At 43.7% G+C, this 27499-nt stretch overlaps 1 protein-coding gene across 3 annotated transcripts; it reads right to left on the reverse strand.

The window, feature by feature from the left end:
• Nucleotides 1–27262, reverse strand: LOC146191116 (proteasomal ubiquitin receptor ADRM1-like). 3 transcript variants are annotated; one of them, XM_084601597.1, is made up of 9 exons: nt 26936–27262; nt 25597–25713; nt 24769–24979; nt 23364–23436; nt 19109–19338; nt 15207–15260; nt 12101–12267; nt 2067–2169; nt 1–272 (listed from the first exon to the last, which is right to left on the reverse strand). In XM_084601597.1, exons 1-9 carry the CDS (start codon nt 27137–27139, stop codon nt 169–171), a joined length of 1263 nt encoding a protein of 420 aa, XP_084457723.1. In that variant the 5' UTR covers nt 27140–27262; the 3' UTR covers nt 1–168. The 3 variants fall into 3 exon arrangements, with proteins under 3 accessions (XP_084457723.1, XP_084457724.1, XP_084457722.1); XM_084601598.1 differs by having other exon boundaries at nt 12149–12267; nt 19109–19341; nt 26936–27261; XM_084601596.1 differs by having other exon boundaries at nt 19109–19341; nt 26936–27261.
• Nucleotides 27263–27499: the final 237 nt, after the last annotated feature.

Below are 27499 nucleotides of genomic sequence, written 5' to 3' on the forward strand. Positions count from 1 at the left end.
CCAGTATGCCAGCTTAATTTATTTTGCGCTTCTTGCATTAAAGCACAAAAATGTTTGATGGCAGAACAGCAGGAAGTAAAGTGATGATTTGAGAACCACAAGCTGGCTGTCTCCCATCACAAGGTGGCTGGCAAAGCAGTCGTGTTTGGTACATAGGAGGAGGCGTGCTCAGTCAAGGCCCATGTCTTCATCAGTACTGTCGTCTTTCTTCTTGGGCTTTTTATCCTCTGCTGCCTTGGATGCCTGTAGGGCTTTCACAAACTCAGCCATGTCTAAACAAAACAAATAAAGCAAATTTTAAGAGGCAAGACTAAGTTTGCACACATACATACATTCATTGCCCACAAGTGGCAGTACAGAAGGTTTCGCAATAATTCCATTAACAGCTTAGAATACGCAACGATGCATAAACATTATGCTGAGGATGCCCGAAAAGAGTGACAGCTAAAGCAGACTTCCTTCTAGATAAATTCTAAGGGAACATGACGATTTTTTTTTTTTATCAGGAGTTCATCTTGCCAGAAGTGCTTCCAAAAATGAGGTGCGAGCACGCAGAGCATGTCCAAAAACCGCTTAAATGAGAACAAATGAATGAAATGATCTTTTGGGAAAAATAACTGAAAATTGAGCATTTACTACACAATTGATGGTGCTCTACCCTTTGCACCAGCAAGCCATCATGCACTCTCTACTGTCACTCAGTCTGTTAGAGTCTCTTGTGTTTGTGGTGAAAATCAGGTGGCACAAGCGCCCATCTCAGTCAACTTTCCTAGAAATTCTTCAGTACCCTCACACTGCTTGAAAAATTTCACCAAAGTATCCACACAAGCATCACTTGCAGCGCAAGTCACTAGAGCAGACATGAGAATAAAATGTGCATCCACTTTTCAATTTTCCGATTTGCCGCAATTCGAACGAAGCATTATTCAACATAACTGTCAGGGTACTTTTCACAAGGCAAAAACTTGCAAGCTATTTTCACCTTCAAAGACCGGCTGGCACAACCGAATGAACCATTAGTAAGGACAGGCTGACCGTCCTCATTGGCGCTAACATGACGGGAAGCGACAAATTAAAGCCGCTAGCGATCGGCAAATCTAAGCATCCATGATGCTTCAAGAACGTCGCGACCTTGCCCGTTTCTTATCAAGCCAACAGCAAGGCATGGATGACGCAAGCTATTTTTAGTAAATGGATTCATCATGAGGATGCCCGTCTCACACGACAGAAGAAGAAAGTGCTGAAGCAAGCAAACATAGTCATTTTTCACAGCTTAGTAAATCAAAGTTCTTCTAACAGGTGAATTGAGTAAGTGGAGCACTATTTTTTTATATTTACATTAGAAGTTTGAAGGAAAAAGTATTTGCTTGGTTTTGAGAATAAACTTTGTGCTCATTGTGTACTGTTCCCTTTATTACCTAAATATTGCTTCTGCAGAGACTGCCGACTGCACGCACTCTTGTTGCGTCGGGACCAAGCTACACGTATGCACTGACGGCGAGCGGGAGCAGTCTACCTATTCAAAAATCTATTCTCTCTCTAAATCAAACTCCTGATAAACGGAACATACTTTTCTGGTCCCTTGAGGTTCTGTTTAACGAGAGTCTACTGTACTGCAGACCAGCATAGCTCGTCCACAAGTGGGCACATGTAAAAACTAGAACATCAAAGTAGCGCACTTGCCTGGCATCAGTTGTCATCAGATCTACCGGACACATTGCTTAGCGCCAGCAAACACATCAGCACATGTGAAATGGTATCTCCAGATGAAGGTGCGCATGAATCATGGAAGGTCGAAAGGTTATCATGCCCGCAGCTAGTCTGCTTATATAACCAGGTATATGAGCCTAATGAGGGGTCAAAGGGCACAACCAGTGAGGGAAGAGCAGCACCACTTTTGCAGTCACAGAAACGCATTTCTGGCACAGATCCCTAGTTTCTTAGATGTTCCAACAATTCACCTTTGGAGTAAGAAAACTCTCAAGCAAGCATCGAACTGATTCATAATGCAAGGTCCCAAGATTCTACTCCCAAAGCAATGATGCACATGAGGGGCTGAAGATTACCTCCGGAGTTGGCAGCTGCGACGACGCTGTCATCCATGCCAAACTGCTGCATCAGTGGGCCCAGCGAACCGGAGTGCAGAGCCGTGCTGAACATACTCAGCGCCTGAGCAGGGTTTTTGAGAGTCAAAAACTTCAGCAAGGTGAAGCACACTCGTTATCCAAGCAGGTTTTTACAGTTCATAGCTTTCACATGAAATGTGGGCCATTTTGCAACAGGTATGACCGGCAGCAGAACAGAAGGAAAAAGGAAGCGAAATGGGGACGCCATAAATAAGACAAAGGTGAAAATGCAGAGTTTGATAGTAATTAGACTACAGGATGCAGAGTGCAAATGTTAAATAGATAAACTTCGAACAAGCAGCCATGCATTATAGTTAGAAGCATTATTCTAACCAACAACAGAGCCCTGGTGCAAGGGAAACTAAGCAGAAACTTTCCACGTTGTGGTAGATGACGCCGTACCTTGGATACGGTTCAGATGAAACTAAGTCATCAAACAGTGTAATCACAAGTAACATTGGTCACATGGATGACTGCAGTAAAATTTCATGAATTCAAAGTCATCAGGACCACAAATATGTTCGAATAAACCTGAACTGAACACAAAAAAAAATTGGCCAAGGCAAGACAATAGAATGTGCTTCCAGAAAGCGCTCCACTATGTTCAGTCACCACACTTTATTTTGTAGTTCCTGGCGGGATGGCATCACGGCAAGATTGCGACTTGATGCAGAAATTCAGCAGCCACACTTAACACTGCTTATGTGTGAAAATGCAAAAGTGCTATAAGTCCACACCACATGCATTCAAGTTGTGCTTAGTCATGCTATGTTTCATAATGACTGAACCATGAGACATGGCTATGACTATGCACAATGCTGCTGCAAACTCCAAAACTTACAGCTTACCTTGGAAAGTACCGAGTCATTATGCTTCACGACGATTATGAGTCATAACTGTGACTATTTGCAATGTTCTACCTGGCACCTTACGTATATTACTTGCCAGTCATGCAATGTCTCATAACGACCATGAGTCATTACTATGCATAATGTTTGTATAAACTGCCCTTACTGTACACTACTATAAAAGGGGCACTGAGGAAGTTCTACACTGCATCAACCTTCTAGGGTTCTCTTTGTTGGTCCCGTATGTGAAGTTAATTTTTCGATTATGCATAAAACACCGGCGCAATCACCGACTGAAAGCATACCATTCAAATCTCTTCAACCGCGCAACCACAGGAGAATAGGACAGTGGAGAGAAAAACCTCGCCCATGACGGTCAATGTGACGTCACTCCAAAGAGCCTAAGATATGCTGGCAGCTTCTCTGGTCCTTGGTTTGCTGTCACATGACATTTTGGCCAATCATAGGCGGCGGCACAGCTCAGTGGGTGCCCCATGGGTTGCATATTTCCGCTAAAAAAAACTTCTTCTGCCTTTTCTCTGCCTAATTTAAATTCAATATTTGAGTTCGCAGCATGAAACACCATAGATTTCCACTGAATGCCCAATTTTTGCAAAAGGTGCATCAGTTTCCCTTTAAATGCCGAGTCATGCTGCAATTCATAATGAATATTAGTCATGCCTTAAATGTTAACAGTATGTTAAAATTCATCATTAACGACGACGCATGTCCTCTTCTATATAGTGCTACATCATAAACCAATGCAGTAACATCATCCAAATTTTGTGCATGGACAACGAATGGCAGTCACCAGCGTTAGTGCTAATGCAACATATAACGCTTACACTTTAATAAAGTATATAAATATGTTACATTACCAAGAGAGGTAAAAAGGGATACGGTGCTCCACTGCAATCTAAATTGGCAGTTCAGGCCTTGTTATTAATCAGTGCCATCAGCATTAGGCTTTTAGCAAAAGGAGGTGCTACCTACCAATGGCGTCAGCGGACTGTTTCGATACCTTCGGTTTTACCACGCTGACCCCGCTATCCTCGCGACCACGGTGCCCGCAACACACACACGACCAGAAGCATGCCAAGCCCAAATCGCACAATCTCTCACATCTTGCAGAGGTCTCTCACGAGCTCTCCAGCCATCCTGCCGTGCCCTATAGCCAAATCACGGATGCTTGACCAGTATTCCTAAGGGGCGTGTCGGTTGCACTTTTGAGAAATGCGGGATACCGAACACGTTTAGAAGCACCAAAAAAACAAGGGACCCTTGGCAGACGATACATGTAACGAATGACGAAGATCGCAAAAAATCCGAATCTGAGATTACTTCCGAGGCGCACACACTGCGTGCCTGCGTGCGGTGCTAGATGCGAACAGGCGCAAGCGCAGTCCATGATGGCTGGCTGCTTGTGCGCTACCATCACGCGTCCAAGCTGGATGCGACCTACTGGTATTAGAACAGCCGGAGGATTAATTGGCAGGGCAAACTTGAGGTGCTCTTTTCATCACAGTGCATAAAATTCTCCGATCATGAGTGTGTCGGTGTGAGAAGGTGAGTGATACAGCAGCGGTACATGAAGGTTCGTAACACTATTGACGCCTGGTGCGGAAATGCGTTGGACAAGACAGCGCGGAGCACATGCAATTCATGGGGCAGCCGCGAACTGTAGTGCAAATAAATACTTCTGCTGATTTTTCCTTGTTTGCATCATACGCAAATGAGAACTTTTTTTTTTTTCCATTTTTGCTATTCTGAAATTACACCTCCTATTATATGTGAGTCCGTATTGTACACGGGTTTTCACAGTACAACTTGCACGTCAAAAGCTGCCTTATACATTGCAAAAAAAGGTTGGCAAAATCTCAGATAGCAAATTTTTCTGAGAAAAGGCTCATACATGAAAAGGTACAAGTGCACAAACATCTTGTAACAATGTTAAACTCACAATCAAGCTATGCTCCTACTCATCTCAGCTATGCTCTCTTGATTTTCACTCACCCACCAGCCAACTAGCCTCCTCAAGCAAGATTTCCCATTCTCTTTTGCGATTTAGGGTGCACGAAGCATGTGAGATTCCTGACGGTGCCTTCCCAAGTATATCTTAACTGCCTTTTGCCGTTGGCTGCCGGCAAGTATCAACTGCATTTAGTGCACTGTGGCAGCTCTCATTTAGGAACAGCGCAATAAGGTAAGGCACTATGCGTGAAACATACAGTACAACCTCGATAATTCAAACTCGGTTAATTCGAAATCCCGGATAATTCGAAATCCCGGATAATTCGAAGGTTTTCTGCGGTCCCGTATTTTCCAATTTAAATTTGGCCGGATAATTCGAACAGGCGGCCTGCGCCAGCCCGGTTAATTCGAAAATTTGGACTGCTATGCGGCAATGCCTGATCCACGTTTCGCCGCAAACCCGGCGAAACGACGGCCCTACAGAGCCACGAGGCAAAGCCACATAGTAATGGTGATGATTTATAAGCGAAGCGCCCCAGCCGGAGCACTCTCTGCACAAAAATCGGTCCACAGTGCGCGAGCGCACCGCCGAAACATGCGCCTGCAGAGGAGAAGACGTGCTTCACTGCAACACGGCGGGCATACCGGTTTTTATCACGTGACCTCGCCCCCACTCCATCCCTTGGTGTGCTTCACCCACTCTTCCCCCGTGCCTCCGACGCTGCAAGTACGCCACCACCACCGCCGCGCCGGTCTCGCCTGCGCCATTTCTTTGTGTTGTGCGCTGTGGCACGGCCGGTCTCGAGGGAGAGCGCGTTTCTCTCTTCTCTTACGGCCTCTCCAATGAGGTCTGTTTCCACCGCCCGCCGCGCCTCGGTGGGGTCGCCACCGCCCCACTGCTGCTCCTCCGCTACAGCCGTTCACGCGCAAGGGAAACGCGCGCTCGCTCTTCGCTCCGCCCGCATCGGTTGCAACCGGCAGGTCTTGATATTTCACCCCTTATGGCTTATAGGAAGAAGCCGTAATTAGCGCCTGATTTATCGTGTATGAGCAATCAAATAGTCAATAATGCGCGTGCGCGCGAGAGCGCGCGCCTTCGTCAGTGCTGTCGCGCACGGTCGGATGAAGTTTCGGGTGCAATTACATCAACACTTTTTGCCCCTAAATTTTTCACAAAACTATATGTACCATTTTATGCATTGTGCCTTTGAAAGCTGTAAGCAGGTATAGCGCGACCTGACGCTAGTCTGCATGGCAAACTGTTCGGTGGATATTCATAGTATTCTGTCAACCGCTGCCGTTTTCGTTTAGAGCAAAACAGGCACTGACGAAAATTCATAGCATGTCTCAGATTCAGAGTAAGGAACAAAAATTTACGCATACAGTTAAAATTTCAGTTGTCTAGTGGAGTGAGCTGTTTTAGCTTCGCTTAAAATAAATCAGTAGGTTGAAAGACAGTAGATGTATACGTAGTCTCGCGACTGACGCACACGTAGACAGTCGCAGTCAGTTTAATACCAGTAATAAAAAAAAACATTTAATCAAGGAAATATGGGCATAAACAGATATGCATAATTGAAAAGAGCAGCAAGCAATAAAAAAAATATCCTTCAAAGTTAACACATTGCACTCATTCATCAAAACGGTGCATGCGGCTAGAAAATTAAAGACTCAAAGTCTTTTTGGACGGTTTGTGCACATAAGGAGCTGGCCTTTCGTTCATGTCTGTCACCTTCTTAGCATAATTGACAAGAAGGAGTCTGAGAAATTTCTCACATATTAAAGAAGCGGACCTTGGCTATTGTCAATGCCTTCCAGGCAACTCAGCAAAGGTGAGTTCTCAAGTGCTGGCTAGATTAAGATTTGAAGGACTTCAAGGACATTTGTGTGTGGTAGGTGCACGACAGCTTTTTCAAAAAAAGACACAACCTTGTCCAAGAGGGCTACAAACTCTGGTTTTGGATAATGCAGTCCGCTAGAATCTTGTCCTCGCAGAATAGTGTACATGGGGCTGCTTCTTTCGCTGGTTTCAAGAAGGATAGCACAAGCGTCACACCCGAAGTCACTGATTAACTTCACAATGTATCCAGCGACGTAAGCTAAACCAGAATACGTGACAGTGGGTAATGGGATGACAGGAGATACCATCACTTCTTTCAGTTCCTCGGTTACTGATTGCGGTAGAGCTGAAATGATTTCGTCAGTGTCGACACTAGGTGCCTAGGCGCGCAATACAGCGCGACATACAACTGCTTGAAATAGATTTCCTGTTTTTTTCATAAAATAATCATGATATCATGTAAACATTTCATTAAACCGTTTATTTGAAAAATCAAAATAATGTTTATAATACAACATAAAACATTTGCTGGTCTATAAATTATAGCAAAATTGAAAACAAAACTTAAAATCGTTTACTCTGACGTTATACTACTAACACTTTATGTCATGTAAGCATTGTGCAACTTACATTACATTTTTATAAAATTATTTTCATCTTTGGTGTTACCTCGATGGTTTCTCATCTAGCGCTGAAAGACGGTTTTGCATTGTTGCTGTTATGTTTGCCTTGAAGAAGCTTCGATGTGATCACTGCTCATTCACTTTTTTTATTCATCTTCTTGTACAGGCTTGGGCAAAAATTCAGATTAAAATGAACAAAAGTAGATACAATGCCGCAATACATGTCATATGCTTGTCGAGCGTTTGCTGAGCGACAGTGTTTTTTAATATAAAGACTCCATTCACGTGTGTAGCACGCTGACAGGATGCTGCTGCAGCATCTACCTTCTGTAATCTTTCATTTAGGTGCTGCACTCACCATGAAACCCGCGGGCGACAGCGCGAAACCAGGCAAAAGCCACCCGCCGCCACTGAAGCAGATGCGGAGCGAACAGTGAGCAGGTCGCGCCCCTTGCGGCGGCGGAGAGCGTGACTCAAGGAGAAAAGTTCCCATTGTTCACGCGGCGATTGAGAAGGCCGTAAGAAAGAGCGCGCGCTCTCTCCCTCGAGACCAGCCGTGGCTGTGGTTAGGGGTCGGCTACTGTGTCGTTTTTTTGGGCGGGACTGTGCAGAAGTGCTAGCTTTGTGACCGTAGCAGTGCAGAAATGCCAAAGTACAAGACTTTAACGCTGCAGCAGAAGTTCTGCTTGATCCAGGAAGCAGGCAAGAGCGCTTGTTCGAAAGACCGAGTTGGCCAAAAGGCATGGCGTGCCCCTCTCGACGTTGTCCACAATATTGAGCAACAAGTCAAAAATACTAGAGGCTTACGGCAAGACCTATTCTTCGAAGCGGTCACGAGTGCGGGCTCCCACGTATCAAGATGTGGAAGCTGCTCTGCTTCGCTGGCTGCAGAAAGCAAACGCTGCCCACCTTCCCGTCAATGGAACGCTACTGCGGGAGAAGGCCAACGACCTAGCTCTGCAACTTGGGCACGAGGAATTTAAGTGCAGCAATGGATGGTTTTGCCGTTTTAAGAACGCAATAATTTAACCTTTCTCACCGTCTGTAGTGAGAGCGGCAGCACTAACGAGAGCGTTGTCGAGGATTGGACAACTGCCCGGCACATGGCGACATCCCATATCTCCAGGCCATCAGGATGGTATTTTTACCTCCGAACACCACTTCGATCTCACAGCCGATGGACCAAGGCGTCATTCACCACACTAGGAAGATTTATCGGTACCACCTGCTCAAGCGCATGCTCCTTTGCTACGACAATGGCAAGGAGTACTCCATTGACCTCCTCGGAGCCATATGCCTCATGGTGTACGCTTGGAAACAAGAGGAGCCCACATTGATCAGGCGGTGTTTTGAACACGCTCGTTTCTCCAGTGAAAGCACTGTTGATGCCGATGCAGACCACCCATTTACTACTACTCTTGACGAAGAAGGAGCAGAGTATTGCGACCACATCAATGCGCTCTGTGCAGAGGATGAGTCCAATGCAGTCGGCTTCGCCGAGTATATCAACATTGAGAGCGAAGAGCAGACTGGCTACTCTGACTTGGAGAGTGAGATCACTGCTGGTACGAACATGCGCGATAACAGCGACGATAGCGACGACGACACCGACGAGCCTCCCCGAGCACCTGCTCTTGGTGAAGTTATCGGATCGCTGAACATTATCCGCAATTTTGTTGAGTGCCGCGGTGGAAGTTCAGAGATATTTCGTCTATTTGACCAACTCGAGAGCATGACCTTAGGAGCCACAAACTACCAGACGCGGCAAACCAGCATCTCTGATTACTTTCAGTAGTAATTCAAAATATGCCGAATAAAGGTAACACGTTCCTGCAACAAATTTTTTTGCCTAAGTCTTATTTCTTGGTGTGTTCGGTTAATTTGAAAACCCGCTGAATTCGAAGATTTCTCGCGGTCCCGATGACTTCGAATTAACGAGGTTGTACTAATAAGAACTGGCAGACAAGGAAGAGCACAGCAGCATGCAAGCAGGGAATGGTGCTGCTATAACCTCAGTTTCCACAGAAGCATTTTAAACTGTGAACATACTAAAATAAAAGCGAAGAAGTAAACTTTTAACGAATGACATCATACGCAGCCTACATAAAAACACATGCACCAGTGCAAGAAATTAAGCTTTTTTGCAGGTGCGTGCCTGTGCAAGACAAACGAAATGGCTAGAAATACCTTCACCATCAGACTCGCAAGATGCTAAGAAGCCGGCTTTTCAATGACCTCCAAAGGGGGGGGGGGGGGGCATGTGCACACCATGCAGGGGCAAAGAGAATGAGATGGTGGAACTAAAAGTGCAGGAAGAAGACATGAAAAGAGTTGCGCAGAATGGGGAAGGGGAAGGAAAAGAGAGAGAATGGGCACAAGAGCACGTAACAACAAGCGGCGGCGCATGACGGTGAAGGCAACGACTGCCATGTGCAAGGCTTGCAAGTGTTCATAGCGGACAACTCCATCCTGTTCTTGTAATCGGTTAAAATCAGTCCTGTGGCTCTTTCAGAGTACGTCAGCGCTTCTACAGTAGCAAATGACACATTCACAGCTGAGAAAATTGGATTTAATAATTTTCCCATCATTACACTCAAGATCATGCGGTCTAGTATAGCGAAACAGACTGCCCGTGTCAACGAACTGAATCAACACAAGCAGCTTGCTCGTGAAATCAGCAGGTGACGACACCTGTTGTCCATTTATTCGATCTACTCTTCTAGTCTATAGAAGCTTCATTCTTAGTGACAGCCTGGTCTGTTTGCAATTAGAACTTGATACCCTGTAGACAGAGGCAAACTTCTATATTTGCACTCAAGGGCCCTTTAATGCAATGGAGGCTTTGCTTAACTCTGCTGTGTTAAGCACATTTGAAGCACTGCCTATCAAAGCAGATATGACATATCTGTTACTACACTTCAACACACCCATTATGTCTTAATATTAAAGGAATGGGAGGAAAGAGGGGGGGGGGGGGGGGGGGGGGGGGAAGGATGGCTCACCTTCAGTATCTGGTCCTAATATTAGGGGTGTGCAAATATTAAAATTTTCTAATGTGAATCGAATATGAATATGGGGGGAAAAAATGCCTTTGAATATCAAATATCTGACCAATCAAAAAGAAAGACAAACGAAAAAATAGTAAATGCTGTTCAGCTTGTTTATTTCAGAATACACCTTATTTGCCGATAAGATTAAACTAAACTGCCCAGAAGTGTACACCTTACTGAAATATTGAGCACAAATTTTATGCACGATACTGTATACCACTATTGTTTTTTTTTTTTCTTTTTGGTACAGAAAGGACCTGCATGAAACCGGCAGGAGCTGTCATATTGCTACAGAATACAGTAAACTCTCACTAATTCGGACTTCAAGAGACCAGAAAAAATGTCTGAATTAACTGAAAGCTCGAATTATCGAACGGGCCAGAAAAAATATCTCGAAAACCATTTGCATCAGAGATGAACACCTGTGCAATGGATGTCTGCATTTCAGATAAAGCCAAAGCAAGGACTACGTTTTTTCCCAGTTTCGTCAAGTTCTTCGCTTACACTGTCGGGATGACCATCTTCACAAAATGGCCCTGTCACGTTTTCAGAATGCTTCACTTCCCAGGCAATGCGGTCAAGCATTGCAGTGAAGCGCGCAGCGCAGGGAAACTGTGGTGAATTTTCAGCGTATTCAGTAATGTTCAAATATTTGGAAATTCTGAATATCAATTTTTCAAATAAGAGCCAAGTAACAAACACATTCAAGTCTTGTTCGAAATTTCAAACATTTGCACACCCCTAATGGTAATATAATTCCTTTAAAACTTTCCTGCAGTTGCAAATTCTCCCCTTGCATTCCATTGGTGTAAATATAGTAAATAGCTGTTTTTTCCATCATTCCCTCACACTTATCTAGATGTTTGTAGCAACAACACAAAAAGGAAGAGAATGTAGCTAGCTGATAACAAACCAGTTCACGCAAAATGATTTGCGATTTCTAGCAGCAATGATGGGCCCAACTACTATACGCGCAATTGATATGCTGTACTTGTTTATTTAAATGGCAGAACCCAGCCCCTTACACGTGACTACAGCTGCGCTCTTAGTACTTGACCCCTTGGCAGCAATTAATGAAAGTTGTACCTCACATTAAGTTAAACGTCCCTTCAATGTCTTCACCTTATTAAATACACAGGGTAGTTAAAAAAAACTCATGCCCTAGGTCCCACTTTTGAGCTGTGTTGTAAGACATCCATGACTACCCTAAAAATCAAAATTCCTGGAGCTTGAGGGAGTCTCCAACACCTTTGAGGACCCTGGTAGCCTAATAGGCACTGCAATTGACCAACTGTACTGTTAAAAAATGGGAAGACCCTTCAGCCTGGGAGATTTTTACTGACAGTTACTAAATATATGACCCATGCAGCTCCATACATTGGCACAATGTTGGTATTGTGTTGGCAATACACTAGTCCAATGTTGGGACGGACATTGTCAACAATGTACCAATATTAGGTCAATAGATGGTGTTGCCTGGGGAAATTTTTGATAGTGGAGAGGGGAACCTGCTACCTGATATATGTTTGGAATCTCAGCTTGCTTTTCAAAACTTTCTGAGCCCGGGACGACAACAAAAGGGCGGGGGTGGCCAGTGAGGACTGGGGCATGGGCATGTGCAGGTGCTAGGCGGTAGTAGTACCTGCTGAAACTGTGGGGATTGGACGGTGGCCTGCAGGCGTTCGCTTACGTCGGGTTGTGAGCTGGACTCTGAGGCAGGGGGCAGCAGCTTCTCAACACGGGACATAAGCTCCTTGTTGTCCAGCAGTGGCTGCAGCACCTCCATGGTGATGGCCGACGACAGGTCCACTGCACATACGAAATGCCGGAACAGACCCCTCCGTATTTGTTTCTGAGAGTATATCGCACAAGGTTGAGGACAGTTAAAGAAAAGACACGTGGAGCGAGCATTAAATTTTAATTTTAAATGAATATGTGTACACATTTTTATTCTTTTATCACAAGTAAAAACAGAAGACATCTAAATTTACATATAATTTTAGATACAATGAAATATCACAAATTATTTGGGTCTGCTTTTTTTATGAAGATTATGCAGTTCACTGGCACAGGACAAGGATGATTGAGACAAGTTAAACAGGGAACCAAGTCAAAATATCATAAGAGTATGATTATAACTTTACAAATGAGGAAGAAGCAGGCCCACCACAATTATTAACTCCCTAGCGGATGTGTTCAAGCCCGGCTCATCACAAGCCAACCGTCGCTTTTGGCTCATAATGAGTCCAGCTTGTCAATTTCTTTCTACTATACCAATTACTGTTCAAAAGGAGTAGACTGCCAAGAGATGGTACCCGGGTAATGAGGGCTGATTGCTTTTGCTTGGCCTGAACAAAGAAAATTAGCGCTACACAAATGAACAATTTGGAGTGCAAGAGCGGCAATGCGAAAGACTAGAGTGATATTGACAACTACAATTTTTTTTTTCTTTAACGTAGACCTCGCTTGCAGTGAAACAGCAGACAAAGAAGACGCAGTCATCAGCAGCCATGCATGGGGCAAAACTGACTTCAAAAACTCTCTTCCCGCACCTCCCTAGTTTGTCTTCAAAAGATCATCTGGGGTCACTTTTGATGTCGGCTCTCTGCCAGAACTATTGGAAATGTTTTGCGTGACACACATTTTTTTACATTTACAGTTATTGTTTTGGAAGCTCCACCTGCCTGCTCTTGTTGCCTTGAAATATTGAAGATGATCTGACCAGCGCTGTGTAATCGCTATACTTTGTATTAGCATTCGCAAGGTAAAGGCATTTCAAAAGTCCAATTTTGTTAACAGCTTTGTTTGTTATATATTCTATGTGAGCATCGTACGTTAAATTATTATGTGATATTAATGAGTACGGATTATTGGTGGAAATAGAGGTGGTAAATTATCAAGAGGGAGTTCTTTTGTGAATATGTCACTAAAAGACTTGTTGAAGGTTTCGACATGCTCGTTTAATGGCGTAAGCAAGCAGTTAATGCAGGCAGAACATTGCTGCTTTTAGGATTTACAGCACGCCAAAACTTTTTGCGGTCAGATTTTAAGAGGTTTGGAAGTGTATCGTTATAGTAGTTCTGTTTCGCTTCTTCAATTTTGCTTGCAGTAAGTGCAGAAAGTTCGTTATATGTGATCCAGTCGAGCAGCGCATTAGTTGTTGAAGCTCTTCTGTATGCCCTTTTTGTCCTGTTTAAATACCTTTTTCAGTCATTAGTAAACCAGAGATCATTTATTCAGCTAGAGATTGCAAATTTTGGAACGCATGCGTCCTCAATTTCTTTTAGTTTATCGCGGAATAAACACCAATTTTTATTTGTAGATCGATTTGTGAAGTCACGGCAGAATTACTTGCAAAACTTGTTAGAATGCTATTTATTTTGGATGCGTCTGCACGTGCGTAGTCCAGTATCTGTTTGCTGACTTAAACGTTATGAGGACGAGGCACGGTGAGGAGGCAATGAATAAGATTTTGGTCGCTGACTTCCTCCGGTATACGAGTAGATGCATGTTCAGGATGGTTGGTAAGAACTAGATCTAAAATATTGTCGCCACGTGTGGCTTCATGAACCCCTTGTGTAAGTTGATGAAATTGCAATAGGTGAAGAAAGCGAATACATTTGGCTCGGTTATTATTAGGGATGACAGAACGATTCAACCAGTTGATAGGAGGATAGTTGAAATCCCCACAAAGGACAAGGACTGACCTGGGAAGTTTAAGCGTAATCACTTCGACCGCTTCATTCAGGCAATCAGTGCATTCTGATGCAGAGTAAGGCGGACGGTAAAGCACTCCTATGATAAGTTTCCTATTTCCTACATGCGCCGATACCCAAATCATTTCTAGTGCTATGTCAACAGATACGACTATTCGGCGATATTCTTTCTTTATTATCCCGATTACTCCTTCCCCCCGAGAACCAACCCTGCCTTTGCGAAAAATTTGAAATGGTGGTGGCAGTGACAATTCGCAATCAGGGACTTCGTCCAAAAGCCAGGTTTCGGTGCCAAGTATTATATCTGTGGAACATATGTACACGAAAGATTTCAGAACATCAAGTTTAGTTAGTATGCTGCGAAAGTTTGCCAAGAGAATCAAAACTTTCTTTGAATCTGGATACTTGCTGTGAGCTGTAGGGGAAAGCCATTCTGAGCCTTAGCCAGGTTTGTCTATGTTTGGCTCTTGGCTTGATGTTGCCGAGACCTGTTTGGTTCGAGCTTTTCTTGGCATGCTTTGGTTAGTTTCAACTACACTGCCAAAAGCTGCATTATACTCTTTTTACCTTTGTAGCCCTACTAACTTATTTGGCAAGCCTAAGAAAAAAAAACTGTGACCCCATGTGCATCGCAGGTCTCGGGAGGATAATTTCATAAATCCCAGTTCAACAAGACCCAACTCAACAGTAATAAAAGCCCAGAATAAGCTCATCTACCAAAATTGAAGAGGCCTTATATGAGCTGTATAGACAGGAAGTGGCAGGTTACTGAATGACTTGCTCTTCCCCTACAGCCTAAGATGGTCTGAAGCAAACCACCCTTCTTTGCAAGGCACACGCAGAATAAGCAACATACTGTCAGAGAAAAACTTCAGCAATCAAGGTCATGTGAGCACACTTCAGTAGAAAATAGTTCAATGTTTAGTACAGCTCTCACAAATTAAGATCCAGTGCTGCAGCAAACCAAATACAATCCTTGTGTCACGTTTCCAAGTTTCAAGCAAATTAAAAAAAAAGGATTAGGATGCTCACCGTTGACAGACTGCTTCTTGTCAGCCTCGACTCCACTCACTTCTGATGGCGGCACTGCGAAACAGAGATGCACCACCTTAAAATGTTTTCTTTTTCTTCGAAGGAAACAATACATGAAGCCTAGTCAAGGACTAAACAAGAATGCAAGGAAAATCTTCTGAAGAGAAAATGGCATTATATTTCCCTGTACTGCATTTTACAGTGGATGCTTGACAATTCATATCAATTATATTGAAATTTTGTCAAGTTCAAATTGATGCTACTGTTCAGTCACACTGAAGTCTATTTCAGTGGAAGAAAGCATGCAATAAATAAAATAGCTGCAGTTAATATTGAGCAGATGCACAGACAAGCCGCCACAGATAGTGAACGACCCACCGGCTAATCTCTAGCACAGGCACAAAGAGCCACGCAGCAGTTATTATGACAACCAATCATAGGACCCCCTGAGCACACTGTGCACCAAGATTCAAAATCTCGAATAATTCAAAGCACCAGCCTTGAAGCCGCCATTCATAATATTGTACCTATCTTGGTAACTGCACAGCTCGTGTTTACGTATATAACTGCAAAAGCAATTTGTCTTGGGATGAATAAAATTAAGGTTATGACTGCTAGCATTGCATTCATATTAAAAAAAAAAATTTTAATAGCAGTAAAATCACTTTTTTCATGTGTTATAATATTTTGATTAAAATAAAACGTCTTTTTTTTAATACTGACAAGAAGAATGCTGCTGTATCTGCTATTCAATCCTTTTTTCCCCTCAGAAAGTGGCCGCTTATCTCAACCACATATCACTCTCATGCTACTACCCACCAGGTAAAGGCCATACAATTCGACTTTTTGTTTTTTTAGTGGGACTAATCAAATTGATGATTTCTTTTAAATCATGGAGCCCTACGTGTCTTGCTGCCGAGGCACTGGTAGAAGTGCATACTAGCTGCACCACGTCCAGAACTATAGACTGGCATTGCAATTAGGTTGGTTACTGAAGAAGGCCAAACTACAACTCCCCTATTTAAGATGCTCGTTTTTCGAAACAAAGCTCAACTCATATACAACGTTACTTCCAAAGAACTAGAGATGCCGCTAATCTAAACCTCTAACCATGGCACACCACTCAAAGAAACGCCATGGGCCAACGATGCATGCAGTCAGCGCGTCATGGGCACAGGGCAAGAATGGCCACGTCATGGAACATGACTGATGGTGTTAGGAGTTGCAGGTAACCCGTGATTTTCGGTGCCACGCACAGTTTGCAGCGACTCGCCCTCACGATTTCATTTTCTCCACGTGATCACAACGGAAACACAAATGTTCACCTCTATCTTTGTTGGGACGCTACCGAAGGCAAATGAAGGCTGATTTTAATCTTTCTCTCCAATTTAGTTTCATTGATACTATGACTGTAATACTCTGCCCATACATTTTTCACACATTTTTCCGGACTTTCACAATTTTGCTTGTTTAATATCAGCAATAAAATTTGACACTAAGGGTATATTTTTTTCGAAAATCTTCTACACTCAAAAGGTTAAAATCTTCGTAAAGTTTCGTAAAAGTGGGATGAATGTGCTCCGTGATGTCACCTTGGCTTGCGGCCAATGAAGTTTTGGACTTGCTCCACGACCAAAAATTTCAGCTTCATTTTGGGGAAAAAGGTTCATTAAATTGGAACAAATCACGAAATCGGTTTCGTTATTTCGAGTTATCCAAAGCATTGGACCATATAGGTGTCTGAGTGGGGAATCGGGATATCTGCATTAAATCAAGTTTCATCAAATCAGGTTTTGTTAAATCGAGTTTTGACTGCATTTGTATTTCATTGTCCCTGAAAAATTTTTTTATTTGCACGCCTCCAGCAGATTCGTTTTATTTTTTTCTGGCCATGTTTTGCAGAGGGTTTAATCTAAAGCTTAACTAAGCAGCATTCAAAAAATATTCTATTATATTCACATTAAGTTTTAATATTTGAGTTCACTTTGCACAGCTCTAGTAGCAAGTGTTGCGATGCCAGTGCCTCTACTAGATGCTGCCTTGATTCCAGGTGGGCAGGAAGGAATCGACCAGCACATGCACAACTGCCCATCGCCTCCAGTCTAGCAGTGACATGATAAAGTGCCAACAACACGTCACTCTTGGCAAATATCACTGGGAGATCGGGAGCGGCTACTTTTCTTGCTCCATGGCAACGAATGCAAATTCCATGGGTCAATCTTGATTGGGCTCACGAGCTCCACTGGTCTTTTCTAGAAAAACACGCTCAGCGGTACAGCGCTCTCACTTGACCCTTTCAGAAGTGGTGGCTTTACCGTAAGTAGGTTTGCTCAGTTGCAGTTAGAGATATCGTCAGTTAACCATATCATTTGTTTACATTTCCTATGGTGGTGACGAAAGAATATGTGATGGTCCGAAAACCAATTGAAGGAGCCTAGAGGCCAGGGCTAGTGACGATGGCAAAGTTTATGTTGCCTAGAGGTATCTGTTGAAAGAGTGCTTCTTGAAACTCCTCTTAAACAGCTGAAAAACCTACGGCTACACTGATGCAGCAGAGTGCAGCTAATAAGGTGAAGTATGGAGACACGCACAGCAAGCCCTTATTCCTAGAGTTCAGCCGTGCTGTAAATGGCTATAAAAGGCATGGAAAAATTTGGTGAACCTTGTAGCCTAAGTGTAAGATACAACGAATGCGACTGAGTCAACTAAACTGTGTCCTCATCGCTGGCCATCATTAAGTGAAAATGTGTGGACGTACAATATTCCAGACCAACTTTCGGAGCCAGCTGTCCATGCTCCTTGTGCAAAAAGCAAGTCCACTATTCTGTGTATGCCTTCTCTGTTACTTTCACTTTTCCACTCTAGTTCCTTCTTTCTCATCTATGCTTCTCATCTACCATATAAACTGGAATATAGGTCGAGATTCTTTCTCAGAAGAAGCAAGCTAAAGTCACCCCTCGTCTTATACAGCGGTCTTTAGCAGAATTTGGGGCACAATCTGGCAACAAGTGGCGTGCCTGCTCGTGAACGGACAGCCAAAACCATATCGACTTCCTGCAGTTGCTGGCATTTCGTTTTTTCATCCCAAGTGTATTTACCTTCATGTGCGCTCTTTCGTTCGACTTATCGAGAGCATAAAATGCCTCTTTAGCAATGAATAATGGCACGTGGAGACAGTTTACAGTGGCTTTCCAGAAAAAGTGATGTAGCTGAAGAGAACGGCAGCATGGCCGCTCTCTCAGCAACAGTTCGGCGTGCGGTGCCGCAGCATGATCAACTGTTGGCATGCAGCCTTTCAAGAAATGCTGTGTAAGCAACACGCTTGATGAAACTAGATGACAAACTCTAGAAGGTGACGAGCAGCAAAAAAATCGTCTTCCAAAGACGCTGCCGAGATTGTTTGGAAGTTTGGAGCGAGATCGTAGCTCCGGTGATGCAGCGACACAACCGATGTAAATGCTTCTCCACTTTTTTCTGTCTTACTTTTCTTTTTTTTTTTTATTCACTTCAAGGTAAGGGGGTTGACCTACATTCCCACTCAATCAATAATACGGTTTATACGGTACATGTCACATACTGATCGCTAAAGTTTTCGTAAGCGCCACGAATGGAAGAAATCTGCGCCTCCCAACACTTCCCTAGAAACATTCAAACTAAGACTCCAATAACTACCCCGTCTGCATCTTGGCATCCAGTAATCGCCGTATACAACTACATAACTTAGGCAGTAAAGTGGACTGCTTGCCATGCATAAATTAATAAACACATCTAAGTCAACATAACAAGACAGCCGGCAAGCAATGAGCAAATGACTAAGCCCTTTCTTTCCCACAATCATCACATAGCGACAAAAAAAGGTATAAGGATGAATGTTCAGTGAAGGTTATTGCTACCGTACTCACTCTTGATGCCAGAGAGGATGTTCTGGAGGTCACTGAGCTGAATGGCAGCACCAGACGAACCGCCCGAGCTGCTGGCGGCCGCAGCGGGTGTGGATGTGGCTGCAGCTGGTGTCTCAGAAGCTGGGGCAGCTGAACTCGGTGCCGTGCTCGGAGCTGGAGCTACAATACTACTGGCTGGAGTGGAAACGGTCTCAGAAGTGGCAGCTGCTGCGCTACTGCTGGCTGTTCCACTGCTGTACACAAGAGAAACAGAAACCAGCAAAGCCTTAAGAACTAGAGAGGAGGACAGGACCACAGAATACGACGTAATGGGAAAAAAAAAAATAAAAGAGTACTACATGGAGAGGTAAAAACAAAAGAATATTTTGCACTAAGGTAAACTGGCGCAACCTGATGCAACTCAAGCAAAAAAACAATTTCGCTGCACTGCAGCAGATTTAAGAGCTCCAGTTGTCGTCTTCTACGCTGTCCAATCACCTAGTCATTGAGAAGGTTGTACTTGACAGATTACCAGTTCCAATTCCACTACAGCGCTAACGCTGAGCATACCATGTTTAAAAGATTTGCAGGAAATGGCTTAGAGCGAGTGGTGACTGACCAAAGGCTATGATAATTTCCAAGAAAACAAATTTCCAGTTAAGCCATTTCTTTAGACGGAAGCATTCAAGAAAATAAACAAGATGTTCTTACGTAGACACCTTGGGAGGTATTGTTTGCATTTAACACGCAGCACAGAAGTTCCTCACATAGATACCAATAAGAATTCTGAAACACATTATACTAGAGAAATTTCACCTTTTCCAGACAACTATGCAAAAGAGAGGAGATAGAGGATCATGAGGCAAAGGAGACCGTGAGTCCACACCATCATGACAGCGGCATTACACTTGCTTTACGTCAGCAATGTGCAAAATGCCAGTTTATAAGGGTACCCACAGTCCATGATACAAAGCTGTACAGCAGTGTATGCACTTAGCATTCAAGAACCTACAAAAACCAGCAAGAAACCTACAGAGGCAAGCACTCGTTTTCCAACCCCCTCTTAGCCTTTTTCTGGCTTTCAAAGAAGCTCCTGAAAAACAAGTCATCCAAATTTTTCTTTCAGAATGTTGCAGTGAATTCCAATATCAAATAACTCCACAGCACATGTACAAAACGTTCTGCACAAAAAAAAAAAAAAATGCAGTAAACAACCCCTTCCACCCCCCATCCCCTGCAAATCATGTCATCATTTTCAATTATGTCATCAAGGAGGTGCATACAGATTCATACAGTGTACAGTATAACAAATTCGTATTACTTTTAAATAGCGTAACCCAGGCTGCAAGCTCCGAATGTTTCAGATTCATCCAGTCCTCGATAAAAGTGCATCGAGGCCATCCTACTTGTATGCAGCAACGCTGTAGACATTAAAATTAAGTCGGCTAAGAATGGCGTAACTAAAGTCTCGACACTATTAATTACTCTGTAGCTATGCCAGCACAGGCAGATCATAGCAGGGAACCATATTCTCCCTTTTCTAAAGCTGTGCACCCCGCAGCTGTGCGACCCCCGTGACAGAAATGCGCCCTTCCATCAAGGCGCTGTGCACAATAAGTTCATTCGGGGCTTAAATGCTCGCGCTGAAAACTGAAAGTGTCACAAAATTTTAGCCGCCGTACTAGAGCTGTTTATTGGGAACACAAGAAAGCAATGAAAATTGGCAGCCATGGCAGAGCTTGCATAGAACCTGCAATAATAATAATAATAATAATTGGTTCACAGGAAGAGAAAGGTGCAGTATCTGTCACATTTGTTGCTGTGGATACCTAGACCGTGCCATAAGGGAAGAGAGGAAGGTGGGAGTGAAAGAGGAGCCGTAGTGGAGGGCTACGTAGTAATTTCGACCACCTGAGAATTTAACTCCCCAGGTGGTCGAAATTACTCCGTACAATGCACATTCTCAGCATTGCATGGTCTCATCGACAACAGTGCCAGGGAGCATTCGCTTTTTACTCGCTTTGAAATTCGAAGCGTCATTTTTGACACCCTTTGCTTAAACGGTCCACTGAACAGCATAATGCACAACGTGAGGCTGATGGTTGCTGAGGAGCCAAATAAATGAGCCATACGAAACACACCCTCATTGTTGCTTGAGCCCGCATTATAGCACTTACAGCTAACTTTCCCTGATGAAAGCGCAAATCGCTCAAGTTTTTCAGACTATTCAGTTTCCCCGAGAAATTCAGTTTTTCCCAACTGGTAACCCAGGATTGCTCACCTTCACCGCAGAAGATCATTACAGCTTTCATTGTAGTTTACATGATGTACAACATGAACTAGCCACAAAAGCATAGGTAAGAATGAGTAGTGATCGTTCCTGCACCAGACGTTCTATTATCTCGGAAGGCCGAGATCAGCAAAACATGGTGCTGATGTTGCGACATACATAGTTGTGCAAGTTACTGTTAACTTCCAGCATATAGTCATGACACAATATGCCCATGAGGACAGCCCCAAAGAGTCTAATCTACGTTGTTTCAAAAATTTGGAGCCTTCGGTAAGTACAACAGAAGCCAATACAGCACTACTCAGGTGTACAGAGTGATACACTCAAGTCTTAGGGTAAATATGCAACTGTCTGACTATTTTCATTAGCACTATGCGTGTGACACGCCAGCCCATCGGAGAAAAGTGGCACAGAGGTACAAATACCTGGAAGTCACGCGTCACACTGGCTGCCACTTCACTTCAATGTGCGGCTAGAATGGACATACCATAAGATTCTGAGCAAGCACCTCCTTCTTTCACTGGCCAAAATTACCAAAACAGTGGAGGGGAAAGGTGGGGGAGGCACTTTCTCAGAATGGCATCCAAAATTTATGACTGCAACAACAAAATTTTTGCCATAAAAAATAATATTGAGTGCAGTGCACACAGATTTAAATTTTGTTTATCTCTGTGATCAGGGCAATCAGCCTCAGAAATTTGTGCCGATACATCGGTGGCCCGCCGATGAGGATTGTCGCCAAGCCACCGCTGATGTTTTACCTCGGCATGTTACTTAATTACGTTAGCGATTGTCTTATTTCATTTCAGCGCCAGCTCTCGTCTCAACAGCGGCCACCTCCTCTTTGGTTCGCGAGCATAAAATGTCTTGCTCGTGGTGGTCATCTGACGGCAACCATCAGCTTTTGAGCATGTGATCATCTGAGCAAGCAGGCATCCCACTGGTGCAGTTTGTTTGTGATGAATTTGAGAGTCGAGATTGAATTGTATTCTTGGACTGGATAAGGCTGGCAGTGTTGCCAGGGTGAGGTGCATGCTAGAGTAGGGAAAGGGAGGTGCGATGAGGGGATGGGAGGGGTGTGAAGATAAGAAGGGTGAAGATTAGCAGTGAAGATAAGAAGGGGTTAGAGGGGAGGGGGGGGGGGGGCACTTGCTCAGGATTTTACGGTAGTTCAAGCTGTAGCTTTCGCACCTTTTTACGTCATTAGAGACCCCACGTTAAAAAGCAGCTCATGCCCCAGTCGTTCAAATCGAAATCAGAACATGGCTCCAGTTTCAGAACCCAAAAGAAGGAACTATTGATTTACTATCAGTTGACAGTCCTCTTTTCAGACAGTGTATTATGGGCCCATGAAAAGCTATTAACAGTAACTATAAACATACACCAGCAGTAGGTACCCTATCATCATCACCGCAACGCAAAAATTTTAAACCTACCTTTATTAGCAGCAAAGATATGGCCGATTAAAATTGATGCTCTTCCTATCCCCCTCCCTCAACTCAGCACGCACCAGTGCGCAAAAAAAAGAAAAAGAAAAAAAAGAAGAAGAAGTAAACAAGTCGCGGCAGCTCCCAATCCAGGCCCTGTCCCGCTCACGTAACTTGGGAGCATCCAAAGAGCGGGCGTACCGCCAGCAAGCCCGTGTGACGTCGCATGGGAGATTTGCGTGCAGCACGCGTGGGTATGTGTCGCCCCAATCGGTCGCAAGCAGTCATCAAGAGCACTTTTTAAAAATTATTTGTAAATTATATGTTCCCCGCAAAGCTTCCAAATTTGACTCGAATACTCATAAGGACCATCTCTATGGATTTCTCGCATTAGAATACTATTACCACAAGTAGCATTTCAGGGTCCCTTTAATGACTTTTACTAAGCATCCTGATGAAAAAAAAAATGGGCGCATGTCTTCATATCTGTTCCACAGCAGTCACACATGATAAATTAATTCGCACAATGTATAAAACAAAAATAAAATAAGACACCCACCTCTGGCTTGACGATCGCCCTCCGCTCAAAAGGGAGCTAAGGTTGGCAACACCTCCCACTCCGCCAATGCCGCCTGAAAAAGATTAAGTGTTCGCACATCCAGAAGTAGGTCAAATAAAACACAAACAAAAGACTTGGAACAGAAGCAGCAAAATGAGATCTTGGACAAGAGATTGAACAATACATAATTTTTATTTCAATGGTGCAAAGACTGCAGCATGGAAGAATTAGTAACAAATTTCTGCACTGGGAGCTGGTATTCTTGTGTTCATTTGGTGCTGATTTGATGCAGGGTTATCTCTCCACAAGTGTGGAGAGATAACCCTGGACAAGGCCCTGCTCCCATGTTCCCCCAAAGAGGCAAAAACAGGTCAATGGTTAGACCGTAAGTCACCCGAAGCACAGGTTTGAACTCCACCTCATCAGACTTTTTTCTGTCTTCCTCTGGCACATGATGGATGGACAACTGTGAATACATGCTATCATTTGCTAATTTTAAAACCCTTTGCTTCTGATGAACTGTGAATTACCTCTGTGAAACTGCTGCAGGTATTTGGACAGGCAATTTAATGCTTCAGACATTCAATAGCATCAAGCAGCTGCCAAAAGCATCAGTAATGAAGATATTAACGTAATAGAACACTAAGTTTCAAGCACCCAATTTATGTCATTACAAATAGAAAGCTTTTCGTCCAATGCCCTTGACTCTGTAACAACTTCGTCGGTACCACTGTAAAGATGTTAATGGACAATTTTTTTATCACTGAATCACCCGCTTTTATGGTGTTAGCCCATCATCAAAAGTGATGCGCCAAAAACAAAAACAAATATATTACCCACACATAAACAAAACCGCCAGACACTAATTTGACATTTTTAGTATAGGATAGCATCCAATTCAGTTTCCATGCCCAAAGATGTTGGAGCACAGTAATGTGCGCCTCATCAATGAAAGCTTTAGTGGGCCATTATTACCGCTTTATCCATGAACTGAAAAACTAGGATAGCATCTGGTGACAAGTCAAAAGATCATCGGTAATGCAAAGAGAGCCTTGCTTTTTATCAAAGGGCGCACTGGAGAGAGCTTAAACTGTAATAAGATTACAAAAAATTTTGAAAGAAAAACACTAGGCATCTAAGTAAGCTTGTGATGTTTTACCTACACATAGTCACGTGATGGAAAACACTGATAATGGCAGTTTTAAACAATGTGAGGTCACATAAGCTTGTTTTATGCCATGTACAATGCCATATAAATATTACAAATCATCGTTTCTTAGATATCGGAGTGCTCAGTCCTTACAATGTGAGGCAAGATCTTTCTGTTTCCACCTCAATCTCATGACACATTTTGGTCAGTCTATATAACAGTGCAGTAAAGTGACACAATCCATATCTGCCGCACCCAGTAGCTGCACCAGCTGGTTCTGGCTCATGTTGTTGAGCAGGTTCTGCAGCTCGTCGTCCCCAATGTTGCCCAGTTCCGAGTGAAGGTGTGAGCCTGATCCGCCGGCACCTCCTGAAGTGCCCCCGCGGCCAGAGCCTGGCACAGGGGGGTTGTTGAGGTACTCGTTCACCTTGCGCACCAGCTCGTCATCCTTGTCCTCCTTTGGCTCCTGCGAACACCCAGCCAGACAGCCTCCTCCATCACAATCAATATTCTGGTATCAGCAGCACTTTCCTTCGTGCTGACCAGTTCATGGCCAACAGCAAATTTGTGCAAGAAGAGATGACAAAAACAAACAAGAGGAAAGCACATTTCTCTCACTCCTTACAGCAAATCTGTTATCTGCTGAGGCTGGTGCCAGCACATTCACTAAACAGAGACTACTCGTGAACTGCTGTTCAGGAGAGTGGTGGAATATGAATTGCCATAAGCAATAATGCTGTCCAGAAACCTGTCAAAGGTTACGATGCTGTAGGAGGCACGGGACGAGGAAAAACAGGCAGGAGAATGTGAGAGGAAGAAAATGGCAAAGCCTACTATTTTTCACTCCTGGTAATGAAAAATTCTCCCCAATGTGATTTGCAAGGTATTCTGGATTTTTCCAGCTATTCTTTGTGATTTACAAATGCATCAGGTGATAAAGAGGTGAACAAGTCAAAAAAGGACAAGGACGAGAGCAGAGACATAAACTACAACGACTGAAGCAAAGCAGAGAAATAATGGCATAAGCACATGGATCTCAGCATGCAAGGACCAGTTGATCACTGGAGAAAGCCGGTTCCTCACCTGCATCCAGTAGAAGCACCTGCGACTAGATGACTTGAACTTCAGGACGTACACGCGCCCAGTTGTGCACTGGGTCACTTTCTTGAATTCAGCATCATCAGGGAAGATGATCAGGTCCTGAAATATAAATGCATAGAATGACTTTGCGCACTAAGCAAAGCAAAAGCTCCCTCTCCTGCTGAAACAGCTATGTCTGCTAGAGTACCAATTATTTGAGCATTGACACATGTGCATCTTATAAGTGTAAGGCTCTAAAATTTTAGTATAGTAGCACTACGCCATGTTCACTCTACAATGGCCCACTTTCAAACATGCACAAAAATAACCATATGCAGCTGCGTAAAGGCGTCTCCTATCCACTGCTCAATGCAACACTATCAGGCATAGCCTCAGGTTGCCAGAAACGATATTGAAGTCCCATCTTAAGTGTTCAAATAAGCCTTTTTTTTTTTTTTTTTGCAAGGTTGCACTAATGATATGGTCGGATGCTTGTTTAACAATAATAATAATAATTGGTTCAGAGGAAGGGAAAGGCGCAGTATCTGTCACACTTGTGTATGTGGACACCTGAACCGCGCCGTAAGGGAAGGGAGGAAGATGGGAAAGAGAGAACGAGGAGCCGTAGTGGAGGGCTACGGAGTAATTTCAACCACCTGAGGATCTTTAACGTGCGCTGACATCGCACAGCACACAGACGCCTCTTCGTTCTGCAAGTCAATCAGGTAAGCAACCCTCTACCCGATAGTAAGTTTTATTTAGCCGTTCTTCCGGAGGAGCACTAACGGTGTTTCAAGCCACACCAGTAACATGAACAAGAAATCTGTAAAGAAGTGAAAAGAACAACACCTTTCTCTTGTGACAGTGGTTATGGCTTAAATGTTTTGCCAATCGTACGAAGTGACAGATGTTCAAGGAAATTCCCTTGAGCTAATTTATTGACGCTGACCCTCAGTTATCTATAATATACAGGCACTGAGCACCTAAATCGTCCAATAATAAATAGACATAATCGCAGCGAAACAAGTTCCTGCAACGCGCTGATCGCTGTCGTGTAATGACTATCCGGATAGCGACATCATTCATGACTCGGCGGTTTCAGAAAAGCTTCAACGAAGCGCCTATCGACCCCATAGCTCCCTGCACGGCGGCCAGCTTAGCTGATTTAAGGTTGGGAAAAAATGACATCAGGCTGATTCGAAAATTGCTACGCGCGAAACTTGCTCCCTCTTCTAGGATACCGCGCGATCGCCGCCGTTGTATCGCACCGCAGAGACCTACACAGGAAGCTACGCAGCTCAACACAGTGCAGTGTAAAAACAGGTCCAGCATAGGCGCTTACATCCTCCACAGCACCCGTGGTACGGTCCTTCCAGCAGAAGTGCATGAGTGAGTCTTCGCTTTGATGGACGTAGACTGTCCCCTTGCGCTTGTCGGGATGCACCATGTTGCCTTTGCGCGTCATCCTCCCAGCCCGGAACTCGACGAGATACTTGCTGTGGCTCTGATTGCCGGAGGTCGAACCGAAGAGAAGTCCTCTAGTCATGTTGAGTGTAGTACTACAGTAGTACTCCTGTTAAAACAGCTTACGAATTAGCGACCAGTAGTGACTCTGCGGAACACACGAGTTTTGCAAGATGAGAGCGTGTTGTTAAAGCTTCAAATTCGTTTACCCCGCTACAGCAATCGCGTATAAAAAGCGCGAAAATCACGCACAATAAATATAGTTATTTTTGTAAACTATTTATTTATTTATATTTATTTATTTATTTATTATTTATACTTATTTTGACGTAAATAAATTAGAAGTCAATAATTTTGCATTGTCATGCAGAAGAAAAAAAAAACTAAAATTAAAAGTTACAGTGGCACAGGTAGTGCAGATAGCACATAACCATGCACAAAA

This window comes from Amblyomma maculatum, chromosome 4 (assembly GCF_055883805.1).
Source record: "Amblyomma maculatum isolate TAMU_Amacu chromosome 4, ASM5588380v1, whole genome shotgun sequence".
NCBI classification, from domain to species: Eukaryota; Metazoa; Arthropoda; class Arachnida; order Ixodida; family Ixodidae; genus Amblyomma; species Amblyomma maculatum.

What these genes read in the sequence shown, in the direction of transcription:
- LOC146191116 (XM_084601596.1), bottom strand. Translation starts at nt 27,139, where the DNA reads ATGACTAGAGGACTTCTCTTCGGTTCGACCTCCGGCAATCAGAGCCAC. An exon ending in GGTGCTTCTACTGGATGCAG is followed by an intron (nt 24,980 to 25,596) that starts GTGAGGAACCGG and finishes GGGTGTTCGCAG; the next exon opens with GAGCCAAAGGAGGACAAGGA. An exon ending in CATCCTCTCTGGCATCAAGA is followed by an intron (nt 15,261 to 19,108) that starts GTGAGTACGGTA and finishes TCTGTTTCGCAG; the next exon opens with TGCCGCCATCAGAAGTGAGT.